General features: G+C 39.1%; 1 protein-coding gene across 5 annotated transcripts in view; it reads left to right on the forward strand.

Annotated features, from left to right (window-relative positions):
• Nucleotides 1-23,652, forward strand: part of sptssa (serine palmitoyltransferase, small subunit A) — a 27,990-nt gene extending 4,338 nt beyond the window's left edge. Inside the window, exons 2-5 of one of the 5 annotated variants that reach the window (XM_043697879.1) lie at nt 8,324-8,453; nt 8,796-8,949; nt 18,594-18,733; nt 22,907-23,652. In XM_043697879.1, the coding sequence (XP_043553814.1) occupies nt 18,631-18,733; nt 22,907-23,010 (207 nt within the window). In that variant the 5' untranslated portion in view covers nt 8,324-8,453; nt 8,796-8,949; nt 18,594-18,630 and the 3' untranslated portion in view covers nt 23,011-23,652. Of the gene's footprint in view, nt 1-8,323; nt 8,454-8,795; nt 8,950-11,682; nt 11,820-18,593; nt 18,734-22,906 lie in introns of all 5 variants that reach the window. The other 4 variants (XM_043697880.1, XM_043697877.1, XM_043697878.1 and 1 more) reach the window with 4 other exon arrangements.

The following is a 23,652-nucleotide window of genomic DNA, read 5'->3' on the forward strand; positions in this document are numbered from 1 at the left end:
CTTCATGTTTCTGAAACTTTGGCATCCATCTGATTTAAGAATATGAACTCAATCTTCATACAGTTGTGCGAGTACTTTAATTTTTGCTTGTGTCCAGAGCAGCCAAATAATGGAAAACTGTGTAAATGTGATCATTGTTAGACGTGGGCTTTTTCAAGTGGAGATTCTTTTTCAAGTAATTGTGAGTCACAATAATAATTTGCATATGTATCTGAATAAGTTATAAAGGGGAAGAAGTGGTTATCAAATAGCTGACTATTATATTTTAGAAACTATGGATTGTAATTTGTAGCCAGCAGATCGGAGCAATATTTCTGATGATCCTACTTGATTTTTTTAAAAAATTGACTGAGGGAGGGCAGTGGCTGCTTAAGTTTGATTAGCATTGTAGCTGTCTTTGATTTTGCAAACAAAATGACGGCCACATTTATAAAATGTTCAGGTGTTTAAATGAATCGAAAACTTCGTAAACTTGCTGGTCTTGTACTGAACAAGTGTAAACCTGGAATGTTGAGAAACAGTCTAGTAGACATGTTTAGCAGTTCTTGATTTCACTGTTCGGAAGTCAGATCCCAGCCGTATGAGCACTTCTGCGTTGACTGGCTGGTGTAAATGCAGGACGAAGGGAGCAAGGTAATAAAGCAATCAGATTAAACACTTTAAAAATGAGTGCAAATATGTAAAGCTGTTGCTGTAATTAGTTAGATTAATGTCTAAAATCATAGTTTCAATGGTATTTTAGATATTGATGTAGGATCTTATTTAAAAAAAATAACTTTTGTGTTTTACAGGTAAATTATGACACAGTGGGATTTAAATCCAGATCTTCTGGTGCACTATTCCACAAGAGTCCCTTTGTGATCTGATTTTGTGCTAACTGAGCAACCTTTAATTATATTGCAACAGCTCTAACAAAAATATTCCAATAAATTTTATTATGTATATATGAAAAATAAGCTAGTACCTTTTATGGAGATTTTAGATATGTAGCAATGCTGCATTTTGCATAGTGTTCCAACAGCTATGATGTTTTTGTGCATTCATTAAATAATTAAATAGGAAATTGGAGGGATATGGGCAAAACGCAGACAAGTGGGGCTAGTTTAGTTTGGTTGGCATAATGGGTTGCACCAAAAGGTCTGTTTCTACGCTGTATGGCTGTGACTCTAAGTGCAGGAAATTATAATGAGACAAGAGTAACTAGCTCTGGCCGGCCCGGTGGCACAGTGGTTAGCGCTGCTGCCTCACAGCACCAGGGTCCCAGGTTCGATTCCAGCCTTGGGCGACCACACTCTGTGGAGTTTGCACATTCTCCCCGTGTCTGTGTGGGTTTCCTCCCACTCTCCAAAGATGTACAGATCAGGTGAATTGGCCATTCTAAATTGCCTATAGGTTAGGTGCGCTAGTCAGAGGGAAATGGGTTTGGGTGAGTTACTCTTTGGAGGGTCGGTGTGGACTTGTTGGGCCGAAGGGCCTGTTTCCACACTGTAGGGAATCTAATAAATACAAAATTACTAATGGAGCTCTCATAGGTAGAAAATGTTAAATAACAATGGTGTGTGTGATTTACGATTCAAATAATTCTATTAAATCTTTTTTTTTGATTGAATTCTGTCCCCAGAGCTGAAATTTGAGATATTTTTAGGCACTCTGTCCAGGCATGTTATAACACACCTCTGGGGCAGATGGGCATTGATCCAGGAGCATACTACTGTCCCATAACAGCTATGTTTTATTGAACCAATAGTTTCATGGTCAACATCACTTGGGCCAGTTTTAAATTCTAGATTTTATTTGTTGAATTTAAATTTGATCTGCTGCCTTCGTAGGATTTGTCCACAGAGCATTAACTTGAGTTAGAGTATCACTCCAGAGACGTTACCATGAGGCCACTACCTATCCTAGATTTTTTTTAATCAACCTGTCCATGTTATGACACATGTCTGGGTCAAGGGGCGACTTAAACCCAAATATCCTGACTCAGTGGTAGGCATTCCAGTGAACCTCCTTGATACCCTTGTTAAAGACTGATACCTAAAATTGGGCATTGTTCTCTAGGTCGGGCTTCACCTGTGACTTTTGGATGTTTAGAATAACTTCGAACTCTATGCCTCAGTAATAAAGCCATAAGTTCTATTGTGTTTTTTTTAACAACAGCCTTCTCACCTTCAAAGGGTTTGTGCACGTAACGCCACTGGTCCTGTGCCACCCCCACGTAAAGTTGTGATATTTATTTTGACATTGCTCCTCATTTTTCTTCCATGTCTCTTTTAAATTTAATCACTTTGTGATCACTCACTTCATCTGTCTGCTGTCTCAAGCCTGTTTATATTTTATTTGCTTGTCGGACTTGGGCACTGTTGGGTGACCAGTGAAGGTGTTGGTGAGCTGCTTTCTTAAACCACTATAGTCCACATGCTGTAGATTGACCCACAATGCCCTTGGGGAGTGACCTCCAGGATTTTGACACAGCGACAGTGAAGGAATGGCAATACGTTTCCAAGTCATCCTTGTTGTTTACTGCACTTTTGAATTTTATGCCATCTGCAGACTTTAAAATTATTACCTGCATATTCAAGTCCAGATAGTTAATTCATGTCAAACAGAGCAGAGGTTTGAACACTGACCCTTCGGTAACACCACTGTATACTTAAATCCAGTTTGAAAAAACAACTGTTCGCCATTGTTTTCTTTTTTTTGCATTGTCTACACCTAAGACATTAGAACTGAAATGATACTTTGTTAGTAGGAGGAATATAGACAGACAATATAGGATACAATACTTAAGAGGGTGTAGAGGGAGCAGAGGTACCCAGATATATATACTCCTAGATTACCAAAGACAGGAAATAATGCATTCTGCATCCTGGGCTTTATTAATGGGGGCATAAAGTACATGAGCAATGAGGTTATACTGAACTTATTCAAGACATTGGTTAGACCTCAGCTAGAGTTCTATACTGTATAGAGTTCTGGCACCACATTATAAGAAGAATGTGAACACCTAGGAGAGGGTGATATCAAGAATGGTTCCAGGGATGAGAAACTTTAGTTATGAAGCTAGGTTGGAGAGGTTGCAACTGTTCTCTTGAGAGAATACAGCTAAGTGAAAATCTGGATAGTAGTTTTCAAAATCATGAGATGTCTGGATAAAGTAGATAGGGAGAACTATTCCCACTTGTAAAAGGATTGCAAACGAGAGAGCACAGGTTTTAAAGTGATTACAGACTTAACAAATGTGATGTGAGAAAAAAACTTTCTCTCTCAATGGTTTGCATTTGGATTGTTGTGTCTGGAGCAGAGTGACTTAGAGCTTTCCAGAAAACCCTGGATGCTTATTTGAATAGAACCGATGTGGAAGGCTGTAGAGAAAAGACATGTGAATAACAAAGTTATAATGCTCCTTGGATAGCCAGTGAAGATACATGGGCTGAATGGCCTTGCCCAATAATGCTTTGATGAATAGAATTTAAACAAATCATGTTGGGAGAGTTCAGATAAATGGCCCTTTAGACAGTTAAAGAGAAATAGTGTGGGTACAGTCACAATGTTTTAAGAGATTTAGATAAGTGCATGAACAGGAAAGATTTGCAGGGATATGGGCCAGGAGCAGGCAGGTGGGATGAGTTTAGTTTGGGATTATGTTCGGCATGAACTGGTTGGAGTGAAGGGTCTGTTTCCGTGCTGTATGATTCTATGACTCTATGTAGCAAGTGGAACAGGAAGGGACAGAAAACTTGACCGCAAATGAGGTCAATGCAAATAATAGTTTACAAAAAAATTAAAGGCTATTGATCTGAACACACAAAGTATTTATTATATGGATGAGCTAGTAGCACAATCAGAGATCAATGCTTAGATGTATTCACCATTATAGAGGCATAGTTACAAAATAACCAAGGTTGGAAAATAGTTTAGTTGATAAATTAAGTGATATTCACATCACAAGTGTCAGACAATAACCATGTCCATCAAGAGAGAATCTAACCATTGCACCTTGACATTCAGTGGCATTATTTTGAATCTCTCAATATCAGCGTCCCCAGGGGCTACCATTGACCAGAAAATGACCTGAACTAGCCATGTAAAGTGTGGCTATAAGAGCAGGACAGAGGCTAGGTATATTATGACATTTAACTCATCTGACTCCCCAACGCCTGCCACCATCTACAAGTTACAAGTCAGAAGTGTAATGGAATACTCCCCATTTGCCTGGATAAGTGCAGTTGCAACAGTGCTAAAGAAGCTTGACCCCATACAGAATAAAATAGGGTGCTTGATTGACATACCTATCCCCAAGCATTCACTTTTTCCACCACTGACCTACAGTAACAGCAGCATATACCATTTATAAGATGTGCTGTAGGAATTCATCAAGGTTCCTTAGATAGCTCTTTCTAAACCCGACTACTTCCGTCTGAAGGACAAAGGCCGTAAATGCGTGGAAAGACCACCACTTGCAAGTTCTCCTCCAAGTCTGGTACCATCCTGACTTGGAAATATGTCACTGTTTCTTCAATGTCACTTAATCAAAGTCCTGGTGCTTCCTTCCTAATGGCATTTTGTGTCTTCCTGCACCAAATGGACTGTAGTTCAAGGAGGAAGCTCACTACCCCATTCTCAAGGACAATCAGGGATGGACTATAAATGCTGGCTCAGTCAGTGATGACCACATCGCATGAATGAGTTTTGAAAAGACAAAATTGAAAAGGAGGAGAAGTCATTCTGATGAATGCCAGAAACACAGTAGGAAGAGTGCTTGCTCAAATGGCCAGGAAGTAAAATCAGTATGGATGTGGATTAGTTAAATCAAGGGTCATAAAGCATTTGTGGAAAATTATTTTAGGGTCCCTAATTGTTGTATCTTGTTTAGAACCTTGGACAAGAAATGATTTGGAGCCTATAATGAAGGCAAGATAATAATTCTGTAGAATGGGATAAAATTGACAGAAGTAGACTGGAAATGAATTTCTAGAATACTTTCATGACAGTTGCATGGAACAAAAAAAAGTGAAACTTAATAGGGATAAAGTTATTTTAGATCTAGTTGTGCGGAATGAAGTGTCATGCAAAAGGTAAATGTGCAAGATAAAGGTTTATAATGTTCAGAGTAACATCTTGGCATTGTTAAAGGATTGCTCAATGGATAAAAAACAGGGAGTAAGGATAAATGGGGCATTTTCAAGTTGATATGCTGTGACTAGTCAAGTGGTGCTAGGATCGGTGCTGGGGCTTCACCCACTTACAATCTACATTCATGATTTACACAGACAGGTTCAGATTTGCTAATGATGCAAAACTGATGCAAATGTAAGCTGAGGAGGACACAGAGGCTGCGATGATATGGAGAGGTTATGTTAATGGGGGAACAAGATGGTTCATGCCATATAATTTGGGGAATTACTCACTTTGGTCCAAAGAATACAAAGCTGATTTTTTGTTGTAAAAGGCACAAACCTTGTAAATGTTGATATTCACAGGTCTCAAGATGCACTTGTTCAGTGCAACACCAAATTTTATACAGACACAACAAACAATTAGGAAACTGACGGTACGTTAGCCTTTATTTGTATGGGGATTGGAATGCAAGAAGGAAGAACTGCCTTCCCCACCCAGAGTACATTCTGCACTGTTGCCATCCTCAGTGCTTCCTCAGTGTTATTCAGCATGGAGAAATACCAATTCACCGGTTGAGAGAGGATGGTCCATAGTAATCAGCAGGAGGTTTCCTTGCCAATGTTCAGCTGATGCCCTGAGACTTCGAGGGGTCTGGAGTCAATGTTGAGGACTCCCATGCTGACTCCTAGGACACCCTCTCCCTGACTATATACTCCTTTGGCACTGCCTTACTGGATCTGTCCTGCTCTTGGGATAGAACATTGGTGAAGATGGTATCTGGGACATTGTCTGTAAGGTGTAATTCTGTGAGTATGACTGTCAGACTTATTGCTTGCCTTAGTCTGTGAGACAGTGCTCTCAATTTTGGCAGTAGCTTCCAGATGGTAGTAAGAAAGACTTTGACAGAGTTGTTGTTCTTGTGCCTAAGTTGATGCCAGGTGGTCTGTCCAGTTTTGTTTGAGACTTTGTCATGAATGATACAACTGAGTGATTTGTCTGACCATTTCAGAGGACAGTTGAGAGTCACCGCACTGCCATTAAGACCACATCAGATTAGCCAAGAATGGTGAATGGCAGCGTAGGCTTGAGGAATCTTATGACCTTTTCCTGCTTCTATTTCAATGATATCCATTATCACTTTATCCTAATCTGCATTTGTCACTGGAGCTTAGATATCTATTATCAATATCTCCAAAAACTGGAAAGAACTAAAAAATGAAAGTCTTTTTAGGATTGGACCTGCGACACAGAGTTTTGGCCTTTAGCAAAGTTTTGTTGTTTCCCACAAGGCCGAACTCAGCATGTTTACAGGTCCATTTGAAAACTTTGGAAAAGCAGCTTTGCTTTTTGGTCCATTCAGATTCAGCAGATTTTTTTTCCTCAAAGGCCTCAACAGATCCAAATGAACTTTTGTGAACCCGAAAACCAGGGGAAAAAAACCCTATAACTGAAAACCAGTTGGGCATGAGTTTTTCAGATAAAGAATTCCTGACCTGAACCACGTAATTTATTGCGACATTGGTAGTGTTCTCTTTAATGAAAATAGATACAAAGTGTTCAATGCCTGAACAAGCTTGTGCTTCCACCAAATCACCTTTTTAGCTCCAAATCCATGTCATCCTTTTTTATTGCTGCTTCTTTTACTAATTATATGTTTGGGTTCCTTGTTAGATTAACATTAAACAACTCTCGTTTTCTCTTTGTATTCTCTTATTTGTATTTTTTTGGTTAATGTGCTTTCCATATTCAATTTTGTTGCCTATTTTAAATGTTTGTATGAAGCTTACTTTTGTTAAAAGTCTCTTTCAAGTTTCATTTTAATTTCTTGCCTGTGACCATCCAGGGAGTTCCAGCTTTCAATGCCCGTCCTTTTCCTGCTGTGCAGCATTAGAGTAGGAAAAGTTTGCAGAATGTGACTGTGCATACGCAAGAATCCAAGTTGGGACGTAACTATCCACACTATTTATTAATGGATTAGAAAACTGGATATAAAGTCATAAATCCAAATTTGCTGATGGCACTGAGATGGGTGACATTGTAAGCAATATATATGGAGTCATAAAATTATGGGATTATTATAATTTGTGAATGTTCCTTTAAATTATTGGCAAGTCGAAGTGTATTTTGGATAGGAAAGAATAAGTCAATTAGTTTAAGCAGTGAAAATCTAGAAACAGTGTCTATGGAGACTTGGTTCGTGAGTTAATACAGAAGAAAATACTAAAATATGCTAATGGTTACTGGATTTTCTGTCTAGAGGATCTTTTTACATGCTGTTGGAAGTCATGCTACCACAGTACAAAAGCCCTGGTTGAGTGCGCCTGCAGGACCTTGAGCAGTTCTGTGCATCATGCTCCTAGCCAATTTCCAAATCAAGTCAATAATTTCTCCTCAATTCCACAAGCTTCAATTTTAGCTAAAAGTGTCAGTATCAATTACAGCACAGGAGGAGGCCATTTGGTCCATCATGGCTCTCCATGGGACAATCTAATTAGTTTCACTGTGCTTTTCCCCATAGCCATGCATGTTGATTCCAGACAAATGCCTGTTCAATTTCCTTTAGAAATTGATCAATATTTCTGCACCATCAGATGTAGTAAGTTCTGAGTTCTTATTTGAGGGAAGAGATATAAGAGGAATATTAAGTGTGTCCCTTAGTCCTTATACGATCAGCTAAGGAGAACATTATTTCCTAGTTTGCATTATGCACGTCTGCCAGAGTCTTGTACATATCTATTAAACCTTTGTTCCAAGGTGGAAAATCCTAACTTTTCTAAACTATTTTATATGGGACTTTTTAAATGTTATCTGACAGTCTATATAAATAATATGCAGCCATTCCATATTTCCATGTCCACTACTTCAGTTATCTTTCCAAAATATTCAATCAGGCTCATCAGTCATAACCTATGTCCATTGTCTCTTTGGATTTGAAACATTTCCTCAGTCCTCCCATTGTTTAATTACTATTTTGATCCCAATTAAACTGACCTGGATCCTTTCTCAACTCAATGATTTAGGTCCACCAGTTAAATGTTTTTGTGCTTTTTCTTCCCTTGTCCTTTTGCATAACCATTCTAAACTTGGCCTATTGCTTGACAAATTTTTCTAAAATAGTTTTTGCCTGGCTATACAATGCACTACTGGCATAAGTGTAAACTACCTATACAAAAAACTTAGTTTGAATTTGTTTCCTTTAAAATAGTTTCTCCACAGAATTATTTTTGAAACATAATGTCCATTTAAAGCCATCTTCATCTGAACCAAAGGGGATATCCTGAATAAGAGCCTTCTGCAGTGAACTCTACCAGTGCTTCTATTCATTTCATTTTGTGGTATGTTTTGTTTTTCGCATTTCTCAACCTGGGAGGATATTAATTATTAATTTCCTAGATGTGAGAATCTTGAATAATGTGGCTGGAATGTAAATGAATATAAATTAGACTTTATAATGTCACAACCACTGAAAGCATGTCCACAAAGTGGTTGATGAAATGTGAACTTTTTTTTTGTTTCAATTTAAAGCTAAAAGCAAAGCTGTAGTCTTAAACAGGTAATAATTAGCAGATGCAACTATTGCCGAAAGTTATTAAGCAGTGTCAGTTATCAAAAACACAAGTATAAAGCTTAACAGTGTGGATAAAGGTGAAAGTAAGATAAGTCTGTTTTCGTTGCAGGGTTTTTACTTGCTTGAAGATTTTTCTTTCCGAAGTGACAGGGTTGCAAGTTTGAAGTCAGAATTCAGCAGCTGCAATGGTGTTTTTTCAGTCAAGTAGTTGGAGGTTTCTTCTACAGGTGAACTGAGCAGAACAGAACAGATTCTGAGAGATGGTGAAACTCCTTTACTTTGCTTTTACAGTATAGAATTTGTAACCTTTGAGAGTCCGCTTCAATACAGCAATTCTTTATATCCCTTATTCACTATGTCAGACTCAGTGGTTATCACTGCTGTCTCAAAATGCCAGGGACCCGGGTTTGATTCCACCCTTGGGGGACTGTCTGTGTGGAGTTTGCATTTCTCCTTGTCTTTGCGTGTTTCCTCTGGGTGCCCCCGTTTCCCCTCTGTGTAGGTTTAGGGTGGGAGGGAAAAGATGTAAAAGAGATCTAAGGAACAACTTTTTCCACAGAGGATGGTACGTGTATGGAATAAGCTGTCAGAGGAAGCGGTGGAGGCTGGTACAATTGCAACATTGAAGAGGCATTTGGATGGGTATATGAATAGGAAGGGTTTGAAGGGATACGGGTTGGGTGCTGGCAGGTGGGACTAGATTGGGTTGGTATATCTGGTTGGCATGGACAGGTTGGACCGAAGGGTCTGTTTCCATGCTGTTCATCTCTGTCTCTATGTGCACGTTAGGTGGATTTGCTATGCTCAATTGTGCTGTAGTGTCCAGGGATCTGCAGGTTAGGTGGGTTAGTCATGGGAAATGCAGGGTGGGTCTGGGTGGATTCTCTTCAGAGGATCTTTGTGGACTCTGTGGGTCAAATGGCCTGTTTCTATTCTGTTCCATTCTCTAGCTGTTACCTTTCTCCTTCTACCTCTGGTGACTCTCAGCTGCACTTGGAGTTCTGTCAAAATGATGTCTCATAGCATGTTTTATACAGATCAAAACCTAAGATGGCTACCTTGTTAACTTTGAATAGTTGTTCCACAAAGCAGTCAATTATGCTGTAATTTCCTGTTCTCTCAGATGCATTTAATTCCCTCATCCTTAGAAGGACCTATTGTTCCCCAGGGGGTAATTAGATTTTAAATGTCCGTGTTCATTGATACTGCAATAGCACTCTGCCTGTGTTTTTTTTGGCTGCAGTTAATCAATAAGGACAGTGATGTGGCTAATGGGAGCCTCTTTGTAGGATTCTGTGTTCATTTTTACAGATTAGTCACCTTTACAAAATATCATACAAAGTACACAGTCATGACAATAGCTTAAGCTCCCCTTTGGTTGTTAGAATAAAGCAAGGAAGCACATTGCAGAGCTATTGGATGATCCCAACTGTGTCTGGCTCAGGGTAAGTACGTATGAAATGTTGCAATGTACTCTTCAAAGAAACCTCGCCATTTGGATGGAAACTTGCAGCTGTAGTAAAAAATGTGTTGCCTGGAAATGACAAATGCATTTAACAGTGAAAGCCCATGTATTTAGCACCGTGTTCTGGAAATATTTGCACAATCTCTTCCAGGTTTATCACTGATCTTTATTGTCATTTAGACTCTTTGGCCTACCTCTGTATACAGTGACTTTGCTGTGCAGATGGATAGAAAGCATGAAATTATTGCTGTGGTCCCTTCTATTAAAGATTTTTTACTATGCTATTGCCCACATTCTGACAGGCAATTACTATCTCCAGCAGGAGTAAAGGTCTACTCATCACAATGTTTGATTAAATTACCATAGCTGAAGCCTTCACTTAAATATCTTGAGGTTTACCATTGACTAGAAACTGAACTGGACCAACCATATATTTATATATACTGTCATCTAACCATAAATAAATATATAAAAGACTGGCCTGGATGTTGCAGCTTCAACAACAGTCAAGCTTTGCAATATCCAGAAAAAAAGCAACCCAAAGAAGACCCTCTCCACATCTTTTAGCATTTGCTGTCGCCATCACCTATGTGGTAGCAGTGTCCACCTTTTACAAGATGCACTGTATTATTTACCAAGGTGCCTCCAACAATGTTTTTTAAATTTATGATCACTACCACCTAGATGATCAAGGATAGCAGTTATGTCGAAGTGCCCTCGCCTGCAAATTTCTCTGCTCGCCGTTCTGACTTAGAACTATATCACTGTTCCTTGACTGTCACTAGGTCAAAATTCTGGAACTTTTTTTCCTAACAGCATTTAGGCATTCCTTAGCACTAAAGACTGCAACTCCACCACTGTTCTCCAGGGCAGTTCGTGATATATAATGAATGTTGACATAGTCAGTGGCATCCACATCTTATGAATGAATTAAAAACAGTTTCTTCTGTGAGAACTGACTTGATTCAACATATAGGGAAGTGGGAGTGCACTACTGTGCTTTCCTACTTGGTTTGTCACTATTCTGCCAAAAAAAAGATTGGGAGTGATAAATCTGGCCTATTGACTTGATATTATTATCTGTGGAAAAAGTACAACTACCTTTGCGTGCAAAAAATAAATAATTTTCAAATTATAGCAGATAAAGCAATGAAGTGTCTTAATATCTATTTCTAAGTAATATAACCCATAGAATTGTGAAGAAAATTCATTGCTCTGAAATTTTGCACAAGTATACATTTTACAGGCTGAATTGCAAACTACTTGAGACTCAAAGAAGACCTTATCCATTGAAGCAGAAGTGAATGTGTAAAGAAATTGCAAGTTTTAATTACCATGAGAAAAACATCGCCGGCAGTGAAAATTTACTGTTATAAATATCATTCCTTCAGATTGTAATTGTTGTTGGAGATTTAATTTGTTTTCTTTAGTCTGTCTCAATTCATCTATCTTTCTTTATATTTCATTTCTGCACCTAATTTTGCATGAACTGTTCCACCTTGCACTTCCTGGTTCACTCTGCATGCCTCAGAAGATTCATCAATCAGATTTGGTTGAGGAGACACAACGTTCCTTACCTTGTTTACACATGTCCCTGCACTGGATGCTGGCTATGCTGTTTTGGCTCTCAAATTACCCTAAGTTCTGGTGAAAATATCCACAGAAAATGTAAGTGTCATGAATGAGGAGCACCATTCATTTGTTAATTTGTAAATTCTGGGCCAATAATTAGTTGTAATGACTTTGTATTGTAATGACTTGCAAAATAGTATGGAAACAAGAAACTTCAAGTCAAAACAAAAACACAAATTTCTGAAAATTCTCTGCAGGTCAGACAGCATGCGTGGCAAGAATCAGAGTTAACATTTTGAACCAAGATGAACTTTTATCAGGACTGATATTCTCCACAACAATATGTTGCTTGACTTATCTCTCATCTTTCATCTCTCTCACTTTCTACTTTTCTTATGATGTGGAGGTGCCAGTGTTGCACTGGTGTGAACAAAGTAAACAATCAGACAGCACCAGATTATAGTCTATCAGGTTTACTTGGAAGCATGAGCTTTCCAAGCGCTGCTCCTTCATCAAGTAGCTGTGGAGAAGGATCATGAGGCACAGAATTTATAGCAAAAGATTAGAGTGTCATGCAACTGAAATGCTATAATGAACAAACCTAGATTGCTGTTAGGTCTTTCATCTTTCAGAATGGGTTGCAGGTTTCAGTGCATCAGTATGTAGATGCCAGAACTACTTTCAAGTCACATTCTCAAGATAACGTAAAGTTTTATATATAAAAAAAAAGTGACATCTCAGCTCAGACAATGCATTGAAGGTATGGTTTATAGCCTGTATGTATCCCAATCTTGAGTCAGACTGTTTCTATTTCCAAAGTAGGAATTTATAAAATGTTACATCGATTGACTGCCTGTAGATTGTGCACTTTTTAAACAAAATAGAATGTATCTGCAAATATAATTCTGCAAATGCAAATTTACCCCTTAGACTCGTGTGTATGTGCATGAGAGAGAGGGAGAATGTGTGCGCGCGCCTGAGAGCTTGTTTGTATCTGTGCATGCTTGGTCAAGTGTGAGAGTGTGATGGAGTATAAGCCTGTGAGAGGGTGTGGGGGGGGATTGTGTGTGTAGGATCTGTGTGTGTTTGTGTGTGTGAGAAAGTGTATAGTGTGTAATGGAGTCCCCTGTAGTGTGACATGAACCCAAAGTCCTGGTTGAGGCCATCCTCATGGGTTCCAAACTTGGCTATCAATCTCTGCTCAGCCACTGTTGTTGTGTATCCCAAAGTCCACCTTGGACGATGGTCAGCCGAAGTTCCGATGCCAAGTGTCCCTGACCGCTGAAGTGTTCCCCGACTGGGAGGGATCAACCCTGTCTGGCGATTGTTGTACGGTGCCCATTCATCCGTTGTCGTAGCATCTGCTTGCTCTTGCACTCAGTCTCATAGGCTTATACTCCACACTCACTCTCACTTTACCAAAGATGCACGCACACAAACACTGTCGCGTGCACTTTCACTCATGCGTGCACACTCACGTGCGCACTGGCTCTGTCTCATGCACGCGCACACATATAAGTTGATGGGGTCAATTTGCAGTTGCAGAATTATATTTGCAGATACATACTATTTTGCTGAAAAAGCGCACAATCTGCAGGCAGTCAATCTATGTGATACAGGTACACAATTCTTTATCTGAACTGCTTGGGACCAGCTAGTTTTTGGAATTCGGAACTTTTTGAATTTCGGGGATAAGTGACAGTTCAACGGTGAAATTTCTAAAAGTCTTACCGAACAGCAGACTCACTGAGTAACGGGCCCTGAGACAGAATTGAGTCCTGTCAGTGTTGGGCCACATTTCTCTCTTGCCCCTCCCCCCCCCCCCCGCAACGTCGCACCTGAGTGGCATGCATCAAGGGGGTGTGGAGTTAGGTTAACACTTTTTCAAGTCAAACAACCTTGTTAATGTGATAAAAACCTAACTTTTCAGATTTTGAATAAAGAGTTGTCTATCTGCGTATTATAAATTCCTACTTTGGAAATAGAATCAGTCGGACTCAAGATTGGGATACATACAGACTCTCACCTAACATCTTTAATGCATTTTCTGAGCTGAGATGTCACTTTTTTTTATAAAACCTTAATTTATCTTAAGGATGTCACTTAAAAATAGTTCTGGGATTTATATGTTAATGAACCGAAACCTGCAACTCATTCTAAAAGATGAATGATCTAACAGCAAACTAGGTTTGTTCAATATATCATTTCAATTGCATGACACTGTAAACCTTTGCTTTAAATTGTGTCTTATGATCCTCTTCCAAAGCTACCTGATGAAGGAGCAGTGCTCTGACAGCTAGTGCTTCAAAGTGAACCTGTTGGACTATAATCTTTCTCTTATGTGCGCACCACTTAAGCTATTCTATCTGTGTGTGCCTTACCATTAATGTCCCCTCCCTTTTCCCTTCTGAAATACATTCTTCTGTGCTTGTCTTGGGGAAAACATCTGTTTCCACGAATCAATTATAGTAGCACTAACAAATTCCCAACTCTGTAGGCATTGGCTGTTCATTGATGACATTACTTCAGCTCATTACATCCTTTCCTCTACCTTTGGTGCCATTAAAAGTATTGCCTTTGGCCATCCATTGGTATGGTGCTTAACTCCATTTCCTAAAGTCCAAAAACCACAGATGACTAATTTAGCCTTTCGCCATTATGACTGAACTACATATTTGATGCTCTAGGGTTGTGTCCTCTTCTGCTGAAATTGCACACTCTCCATGGTCATCCTTAATTGTAAAGTTAAGCCCTGATTTTCCTCATTCACTGCAAATATGTTCTTAAACACTTCTGTATGTTCTCCATTCTAACCTACAATGACAATGGCCAGAAGATGCTCATTGATTTTTGTGTCACTCAGATTGAATAGTCTCAATCAGTTGCCTCTGTTGTTTTCCCTCCCTTCCTGAGCCCATCGGATCAAAGATTCCCTTCGGTCCTAGCAAGTTTTCAGTATCTCCTATTTTTTTAAATTTAACCTATTTTTCTAATCAACCTATTTAGATATGTTAATACACACCTCTGGAGCAGGTGGGAGAAAGTGAGGACTGCAGATGCTGGAGAGTCAGAGTTGGCAAGGGTGGCACTGGAAAAGCACAGCAGGTCAGGCAGCATCCCAAGAGCAGGAGAGTAGATATTTCGGGCATAAGCCCTTCATTCCTGATGCTGCCTGGCCTGCTTAGCTTTTCCAGTGCCATAAGTTTCAACTCTTGAGCAGATAGGACTCGAACCCAAGTCTCTTGGCTCAGATGCAGGGATGCTACCACTGCACCTGATTGAGTTCACCTTGTCACTCACATGAAGTGCACCTCTGGCTCACTAACTACCATCCTATTAAACTCCTAACTATCCAGCTGTCTCCCCCTTTGCTTGAGCCCAATCCATGAAAGCTTATACTGTTTATGGTGTTCATTGCAATGTCTATTCCCCACCCCGATATAGTGTTGATAGCAACCTCTGCTACAATTTCTTAGATACAGGCATTACTTAACCTTGCAAGACATGTACTATTGTATCAGCTGTTTGAACATTCATGTAAATTCTGGAAACACAGGCACAAGGTCAATGTATGAACTAATGGGTTGCAGATGCTACCAAACACAGCTCTGCGTATCAAGTTCAGGAGTTGATAATAAATCTGAATGGAAAGTCACTTTGTGTAAAATGTTTGTTTTAACAAACGAGTCCGAGTCACTCAGTTTCCCCCAGTGTATTAAAGATTTGCAGTTGATGTTACTTCAAAAACAGCAACTTATTTTAAGTAACACATTATAAAAATGCGAAAACTATAACCAGGAGCAGGCTATTTGAATCCTCAAGCCTACTACACCAAAGGATAAGAGCATCGCTAACTTTATGGTTTTAGCTTTACTTTGCTACCTTTCCTGCATAAGTCTTAACACTCTTATCAATCGAAATCTATCTAACTCCATCGTGAATGCAGTCACCAACCTAGAGTTCACTGCTCACTTGGGGACAGAATTCTAACAATTAATTACCTTCAGAGAAAACAATCCTTATAATATCTGCCTTAAATGGAACACCCCTTATTTTGAAATTGTACCGTCTAGTTCAAGATATCCCCACAAAGGGAAACAACTTCTCACCATGAATTCTGTCATGCTCCTTCAGAATCTATTGTGTTACAATAAGACTCCCTGTCAGTCTCCTCAGGCTCCAATGAATTATAGACCCATATTCTCTGTCTTTAGTCATAACACAGCTCCTCCATCCCAGGAATCAGCTGAACTGCCTTCAATGAGAATATGTCTCTGCCCAAGTCAGGAGACCAGAAGCTGTACCCTGTACAGTTGTAGCGATATTTCCTTATTTTTATATTCCATCCTCTCTCTAATAAAGCTCAACATCCAATTTGCCTTAATTGTGTAATTTAACCTACCGGCAAATATTTTGTGCTTCATGGGCAGTCACATCAAATTCCCACTATTATTGCGTTCTGTAGTTTCTCCTAGTTTTATTAATAATAAACTGCTTTTCTGTTACCCTGCCAAAGTAACTAACCTCACATTTTTCCACATTATGCTTGATTTATATTAATATAGTGTTTTCAAAATAAAATATTCCATGGCACCTAGCAGAAGCATGATAAACCACAATAGGACAACAATTAACATGGAATGTTGGGAAAAATGGCTAAAAGCTTTAATAGAGGGGTAAGCTTTACTAAGTTTTAAAGGAAAATCAGCAAGTGGAGAGGTTTTTGCTTTTGTGGAGTTGGATGATGGGAGGGGGAGGAATCTCTGGACTTGGGACCCAGGTAGTTGAAGGTCACCAAAAGTCAAGTTGAGTGTTTAAGAGGCTGAAATTAGGTGAATACAGCTATCTCTTACAATTCTACCATCCCCTCCTCTCTGCCTCTCTGTCTTGTTTTTTGCCCTTTCACTCTTCAAAACGTTTCTCTTTGATCATCTGACCCAATATCTCCTTACGTGACTCCATGTCATCTTGTTTTGTAAAGGGACTATATAAATACAGGTTGTTATCAGTTGCAGCACTGGAGAAGGTTACATGTGTATGGAGAAGTGAGGCAGTAGAGAAACTTGACAGCAAGCTTGAGAATTCTGAAATTGAGATGTTTTACCTGAAGCCAATATGGCTTGGTGAGATCAGAATGATGGGTGAATGGCATCTAGTCTAAGCTAGGCCACTGACAGCAGTGCTTTGTCTGACACATTCACAGACACATGGGAAGTTATCACAATGTGCTTTGCAATAGTTGAGGCTTGAGGTTGATGGTTTCAGCAACTAAGACTGGGCTGGAGTCAGACAATATTACACAGGAAATAGCGGTTTCATTGCTGGATATGTGATCATAAATTCAGCTGTGAATTAAATGACAGTAACCTTTGAAAACTCTGGTTCAACCTAAGAGAATTGTTAGGCGGAGGATAGACTGGTGGTGTGAGAGAGTTAAAGGGACCAAAGCCAATGGCTTGTCAGTATTTACTCTGAAGAAGTTTCTACTCATCCAGAGTTGGATTTTGCATTAACAATCTGATGGTCTGGAGACAGTAGAGTGTCAAAAGAGGTGGTTTTGAGGTAGAACTAGGTGTTGCCAGTATCGACTGATGCTATGTTGTTGGATGGTATTGCCTAGGGTACATGTAGATGAGAGATTGCCAAGCAGGAAGATGATCCAGAGAAGAAAAGGCACTGCAAGTGATGCTCTGGATATGATTAGATGGATAAGAATTGGCACCAGGCACATGCAGTTTAACCCAGGTGGATGGTGATGGGAAAGACGCTGTTTGACTGAGAGCCATTTTTCTCACTGTAACATGAGTGGAGCCCTGACTTGGATTAATTCAAACATGAGTTCTTGGGAAGATATGACGTGATAATATTGCAAAAATCTTGGAGAGAGCAAACATTGTTTTTATCATTTACAAGAACAGAGGTCAAAGGTTTGTTTTTTGAGCTATCTGAGGGACTAGAACTATTAGTAATATCAGCTAACAGGGGAGCCAGCAGGAAGTGAAGTTGTGTGGTCAGCAGCTAAGTGGGGATTGGGTCAAAATGGGTCTCATCGGCAAGATGTGTTTGGAGAGAATATGAGGGTATTGAGAAGGGAAACTAGAGAAAGTTTGGCCTTGGAAGAAAGAACTTTGGCCCGGCGTACTAGGGTAAGGGAGAGAAATGATTGGATGGTTTGAATGTGAAGCTGAAGGAAGAAAATAATGAAGATAACATGGTGAGAAAATCAATACAATACTTTGGACATTTGAGAGTGAGGGGAATGGAATAAGATGAGATGCTCAAAGGAGAAATGCAATAACAACAACAGGACTTAAGCAAGGTTTGATTTGGTTATAAACCACAACTCAACTGCATGAACATTTGGAACAGGGAAAAATATAGCACGAAAATGTGTTCAATTGGTCACTTACAATGTGTGGCTTTTTTAAAAAACTATTTCATTGTTGGACATTTGTACTGTAATTAATTCATGAATTTTCACCAAAATAATAATTTCAGGCAGTGACATTGAAGTATGGATAGCTTAAGCCATTGCTTCTCAAACGTTTTCCCATGGCAACCCTATTGAGACTTGAAAACTGTCCTGACACCTCCGTGACCAAAGGCCTCCTTTGGTCGCTGTGCTGTTGCTATTCTCCTCGCAGCCATTGCTGTCTCGCAGCTCATGATGCAAAATGTCAACTCGTGATCTGACTTGGGCACCTAACCCCCACTCTGGGAATGGCTGCCTCAAGCTGTCTTGTCTTTTGGTTTTGCATCAAGCAAAGAATATCCCACCCTGTAACTTGCATTTTGGATTAAAGAGAAATATTGTTTTTCCAGGAAATAAGAGTAAGATAGTGACTAATGAAATGTCTGTGTTCTTGCCAGCTCGTTACAGTATTTGGAGGAAATCAAACCAGTGACCATGGCACTGGGAACGGCATGGAAGCAGATGTCTTGGCTTTACTACCAGTATCTGTTGGTTACAGCACTCTACATGTTAGAACCCTGGGAAAGGACCATATTCAGTATCCTTTTAAAGTGTGAATGTCTTTTTGTTTTGTAATTTGAGAGCATGATTGTCCAAGTTAACCATCCTGACCTCGCAATGTATTGTCATTCCTCCACTGTCACCACCTTCCTGAAATTCCCTCCCTGTTGGCATTGTCAGGGCTACTTATAGCACGTGGACTGCGGCACTTCAAGAAGGCAGTTCACCATCACCTTTTCAAGGGCAACTCTGGATGGGCAATAAATGCTGGCATAACCAGTGATGTGCTTATCCCATGAATGAATTTTTAAAAAAATTCAGACTTTTGTGTTGTAAGAAAACGCTGTTATAAAAAAATTGGCTAACAAAATCAGGTTATAGAATATCTTAAACAAAAATTACAACCATTGAATACATGACTCTAATGATGGGAAAATAAATTTGATAGCGAATGCGAAATACTGGGAGATGCAAATAGTACTAAAATAGAGAATAGTAGATTATTACATGGAGCTGGAGTAACTGCTAAAGTAATAGTCCAAATCTAGGTACGTTTTGTGAATTCATAGAATCTAGTAAATAAGATTGGGGATTGCAGGCCTTATGGGGTTATGGTGTGTTGATAACTGAGTCTTAATTTAAAGAAAGGCAGTTTTGGTGTTAAATATTTCTAGTTACAAGATGTTCAGAAAAGATTGGAAAGGACAATGTTGATGTTTTTCATTAATGATAGTATTGTGGTACTATGAAAAGAGGGTGTTTCAAAAAGCTCAAGGACAGAATTGATTTGGCTAGAGCTAAAGAATGAAAGGGATATAGTTATACAACTAGGTGTAATGTGTAGGCCACAAGTTTGTGGGAAGGATATAGTGCAGTATATCTGCAAGATAATTATAGAAATGTAGACATCTTTGAATCGATGTAAGGGAGGATTTTAAGCAATGTTCCCTTTTAGCAGTGCAGTTATTCAGAAATACTATGCGTGCTAATCCAGAAGCTACTGCTGCACACGTACCTCAGAGGCCTACATCTTAGTAAGTGAAATTAGAGATGATGTTGATTTTAAGTTGACTGGGATAGTGGTAGTGTAAGGGCAGCAAAAAATGACTGTGTTCAGGAGAATTTCTTACAGCATTCTGGCCAGTCCAACAAGAAAATAAGCACTACTGGATATGATTTTTGGGAATGAGGTGGGTCAAGTAGAGCAAATGATAGTGGGGAAATATTTCAGGGATAGTAATCATTGTATCGTTACATTTAGGGTGTTGGTGAAAAATGACATGCATCAATTTTGGGGAGATGTTAGCCTAATTACTGGTTTTTAAAGCAGAGACCCAGGTAATGTTCTGGAGGCCTTAGTTTGAATCCCACATGGCAATGGATTTTAAATTAGGAGTCCAGTGATGTTCATGAAACCTGTTATCGATTGTCAATAGAGCAATGGTTCCCTACGGTGCTTCAGAGAAGGAAGATGTTATCTGAACCAGGTCTGGCCTACATGTGATTGCAGACCAGGTAAGGATGGCAGTTTCTTTACTTAAATAACTGTTCACATTTAACTGCCCACTGGGCATTTAGAGATAGGTTATAAATGCTGGCCTAGGTGCTGGAGGAACTGTATTTCCATTATCTTTTTAGTCATTTAGCAGCCTTCTGAATTCACTGCTGAGTTCAACATGTTCACATCATGAATTCTGTCCTCATTTTGTATCTCCTGCTGCTTCCTCTTCCTCACCTTGAAGTGTCTAGTTTTCTTGGTATTGCTTTCAGTAGAATTGACATATTCTACAATTTACATCTACTCTTGAACTAAATCTCTACAAATATTCCACTTCTTTTGTCTTTATTTGGTGACACCTGGAATCTTTGATCTCATTCAACCCCTAACTTAGCCCAGACGTTCCCTTCTGTTCAACTGCTTCCTCCCACTTCTTTGTACAGTATAAATCCCATCACTTTCCCATCTCTCCCTCCACATATGAAAAAAGTTATACTTGACTCAATGTGAACTGTTTCTCTCTTCATAGCTCTAACTCTAGCTCTACCGGCTGAGTTTTTCGTCACTAGTTTTGTTTCACTTTTTTTATTTCCGATTTTAAGCGCAACCTATTCTGCTGTTAAAAAGGCTTCTGTTATGTTCTAATGTCTAATTTGTTTAATTTGAAGTGAGCTTTTGATTTGGGGATTTACTTTAATCCCGTTGAATCCCATCTTCCTTGTGCTTCACTCATTCTGGTGAATAACATGGTTGCATCTGCACATTTGTACAATTATAATATAACATTTTCTAAGTCAAAGCTGCAAGCATTGAATTCTAAAACGCTAATGCATACATAACATTTTTGAATTTAAAACTAGCCAAAGCCAGTTAAAACTGGCAGAAACTCAATTTTGAGTATTTATTAACCGTACCAGTGAATGACTTTGCTTGTGATCCATTTGTTAAATTCATTTGAAGTTTGTTCGAAAGCTTTTTGCTTCCATCTGGAGCAAATCAATACTTTGATGATTTACAACATGTTCACAGTAGCCCTTTATAATTAAAATTATTCTCACATCCTAACAGTGGTGATATTGATTGTGGCACTCATTATTGGTTAATGTTTGTAATTTCTCCTTTTCCTGTCTAAGATTTAGTTGTCAGAGATCAGTATTTCATAGTCTATTTAGTGCATCAGTTAAAACCTAAGGTGGTATATGAACAGTTTTGAAATACATTTGTATGTTTTATTCTTAAAATAGGCTCATCAGATTAATTAAATTAAACCTTGCAAATCGAGAAGCTAAGTTCTCCGGCTGAAACCAAAATTAATGTTCCCCTTTGCTATTCACTAACTTCACAGTAGAATTTATATGTATAGAGATCAATTGAGGTGGGTTTAAAATATTAAGGGTAATAGAGTCTAAGAGATGTACAGCATGGAAACAGACCCTTCGGTCCAACTCTTCCATGCTGACCAGATATCCCAACCTAATCTATTTGCACTTGCCAGCACCTGGTGCATATCCCCCCAAACCCTTCCTATTCATATACCCATCCAGATGCCTTTTAAATGTTGCAATTGTACCAGCCTCCTCCACCCTCTGGCAGCTCATTCCATACACGTACCATTCTTTGCATGAAAAAGTTGCCCCTTAAGTGTCTCTTTTATCTTTCCCCTCTCACCGTAAACCTATGATCTCTAGTTCCGGACTCCCCGACCCCAGGGAAAAGACTTTGTCTATTTATCCTATCCATGCTCCTCATGATTTTATAAAGGCTATAAGGTCACCCCTCGGTCTCCAACGCTCCAGAGAAAATAACCCCAGTTCATTCAACCTCTCCCTATAGTTCAAATCCTCTAACCCTGGCAACATCCTTGTAAATCTTTTCTGAACCCTTCCAAGTTTCACAACATCCTTTTGATAGGAAGGAGGCCAGAATTGCCCGCAATATTCCAAAAGTGGCCTAACCAATATCCTGTACAGCCACAAATGATCTCCCAACTCTTGTACTCAATACTCTGACTGATAAAGGAAAGCACAACCTTCACTATCCTATCTACCTGCGACTCCACCTTCAAGGAGCTATGAGTCTGCACTCCAAGGTCTCTTATACACTTATAGGTAAGGTCCCCAGGACCTTACCATTAAATGTATAAGTCCTGTTCTGATTTGCTTTCCCAAAATGCAGCACGTTGCATTTATCGGAATTAAATTCCATCTGCTGCTGCTCAGCCCATTGGCCCATTTGTTTAAGATCCCATTGTAATCCGAGGTAACCTTCTTTGCTGTCCACTACACCTCCAATTTTGGTGTCATCTGCAAACTTACTAACTGTACCTCTTATGCTCACATCCAAATTATTTATGTAAATGACAAAAAGTAGAGGACCCAGCACCGATCCTTGTGGCACTCCACTGGTCACAGGTCTTCAGTCTGAAAAACAACCCTGCACCACCACCCTCTATCTTTGAGCCAGTTCTGTATCCAAATGGCTAGTTCTCCCTGTATTCCATGAGATCTAAGCTTGCTAACCAGTCTCCCATGGGAAACCTTGTTGAACGCCTTCCTGAAGTCTGTATGGATCCTGTCTACTGCTCTGCCCTGCGCAAAATATATCTTCCCTCTTATGTAAATTGTGCCAGAGGAATTGTATTATGTTCAATAATCACTGTCTTCATCCAGGTAATACTTCTATCAAAATCTATTCCTTAACCTGACTTTTTAGACTCCCTATTAATATCTATTGTTGGGATGGCTGTATACACTGGTTACGTGTTTATGCCTCAGCATATTATGGCAATATTGCACTACTTTGAGATTGTCCAATGACTGCCTTAAGCCAGAATGAAGACCAGAAATACACAAGGAAGGAAGAAGGTTCCTCTTCAATGGATGGTTACTTCTCAATAACTGGCAAGAATGCTGTTGAAGAACAACCCTATTTCATTATAAAGGATTTAGAAGCTTACAGAGTGGCAAATCAAAATAGTGTGGAGTGTATTTCATGGTTTTGTATTTATTGTTTTAATATGCCTTCTTGCAATATAATGAGGTGCCCTTGTTTGTTAATCTAGTTATTATATTTACTAATGTGAGTACTTTAATTGCCTTTGATAGTGTGTATGTTGCGATGTGAATGCGTTAGTTGTACATTTTTAAACAAAAATGTCAATTGGTGTGAGGCATTCCATATACATATATAAGTAATTCAAGTATAACTTGGACCTAAGATTGATTAAATATTTGGTATGTGTTAAGCTATAAAGAAAACTAATTTTTAACTTTTCTGAGTTTTTTGGCAATTGGGGATCTAATTGGAATTTTCACAAGATGCATATTTTGAAGTATGTTTCATTTTTAATACCATTTGAAAAGTGATATTGCCCACCTGTAAGACTTGTATAGAATTCTAAATGATGTCATATTTTTGGTGTCCTAAAATTCATAATAAATATAAAATACTTGTGATGA

Source organism: Chiloscyllium plagiosum, chromosome 10, assembly GCF_004010195.1.
Source record: "Chiloscyllium plagiosum isolate BGI_BamShark_2017 chromosome 10, ASM401019v2, whole genome shotgun sequence".
Taxonomy (NCBI): domain Eukaryota; kingdom Metazoa; phylum Chordata; class Chondrichthyes; order Orectolobiformes; family Hemiscylliidae; genus Chiloscyllium; species Chiloscyllium plagiosum.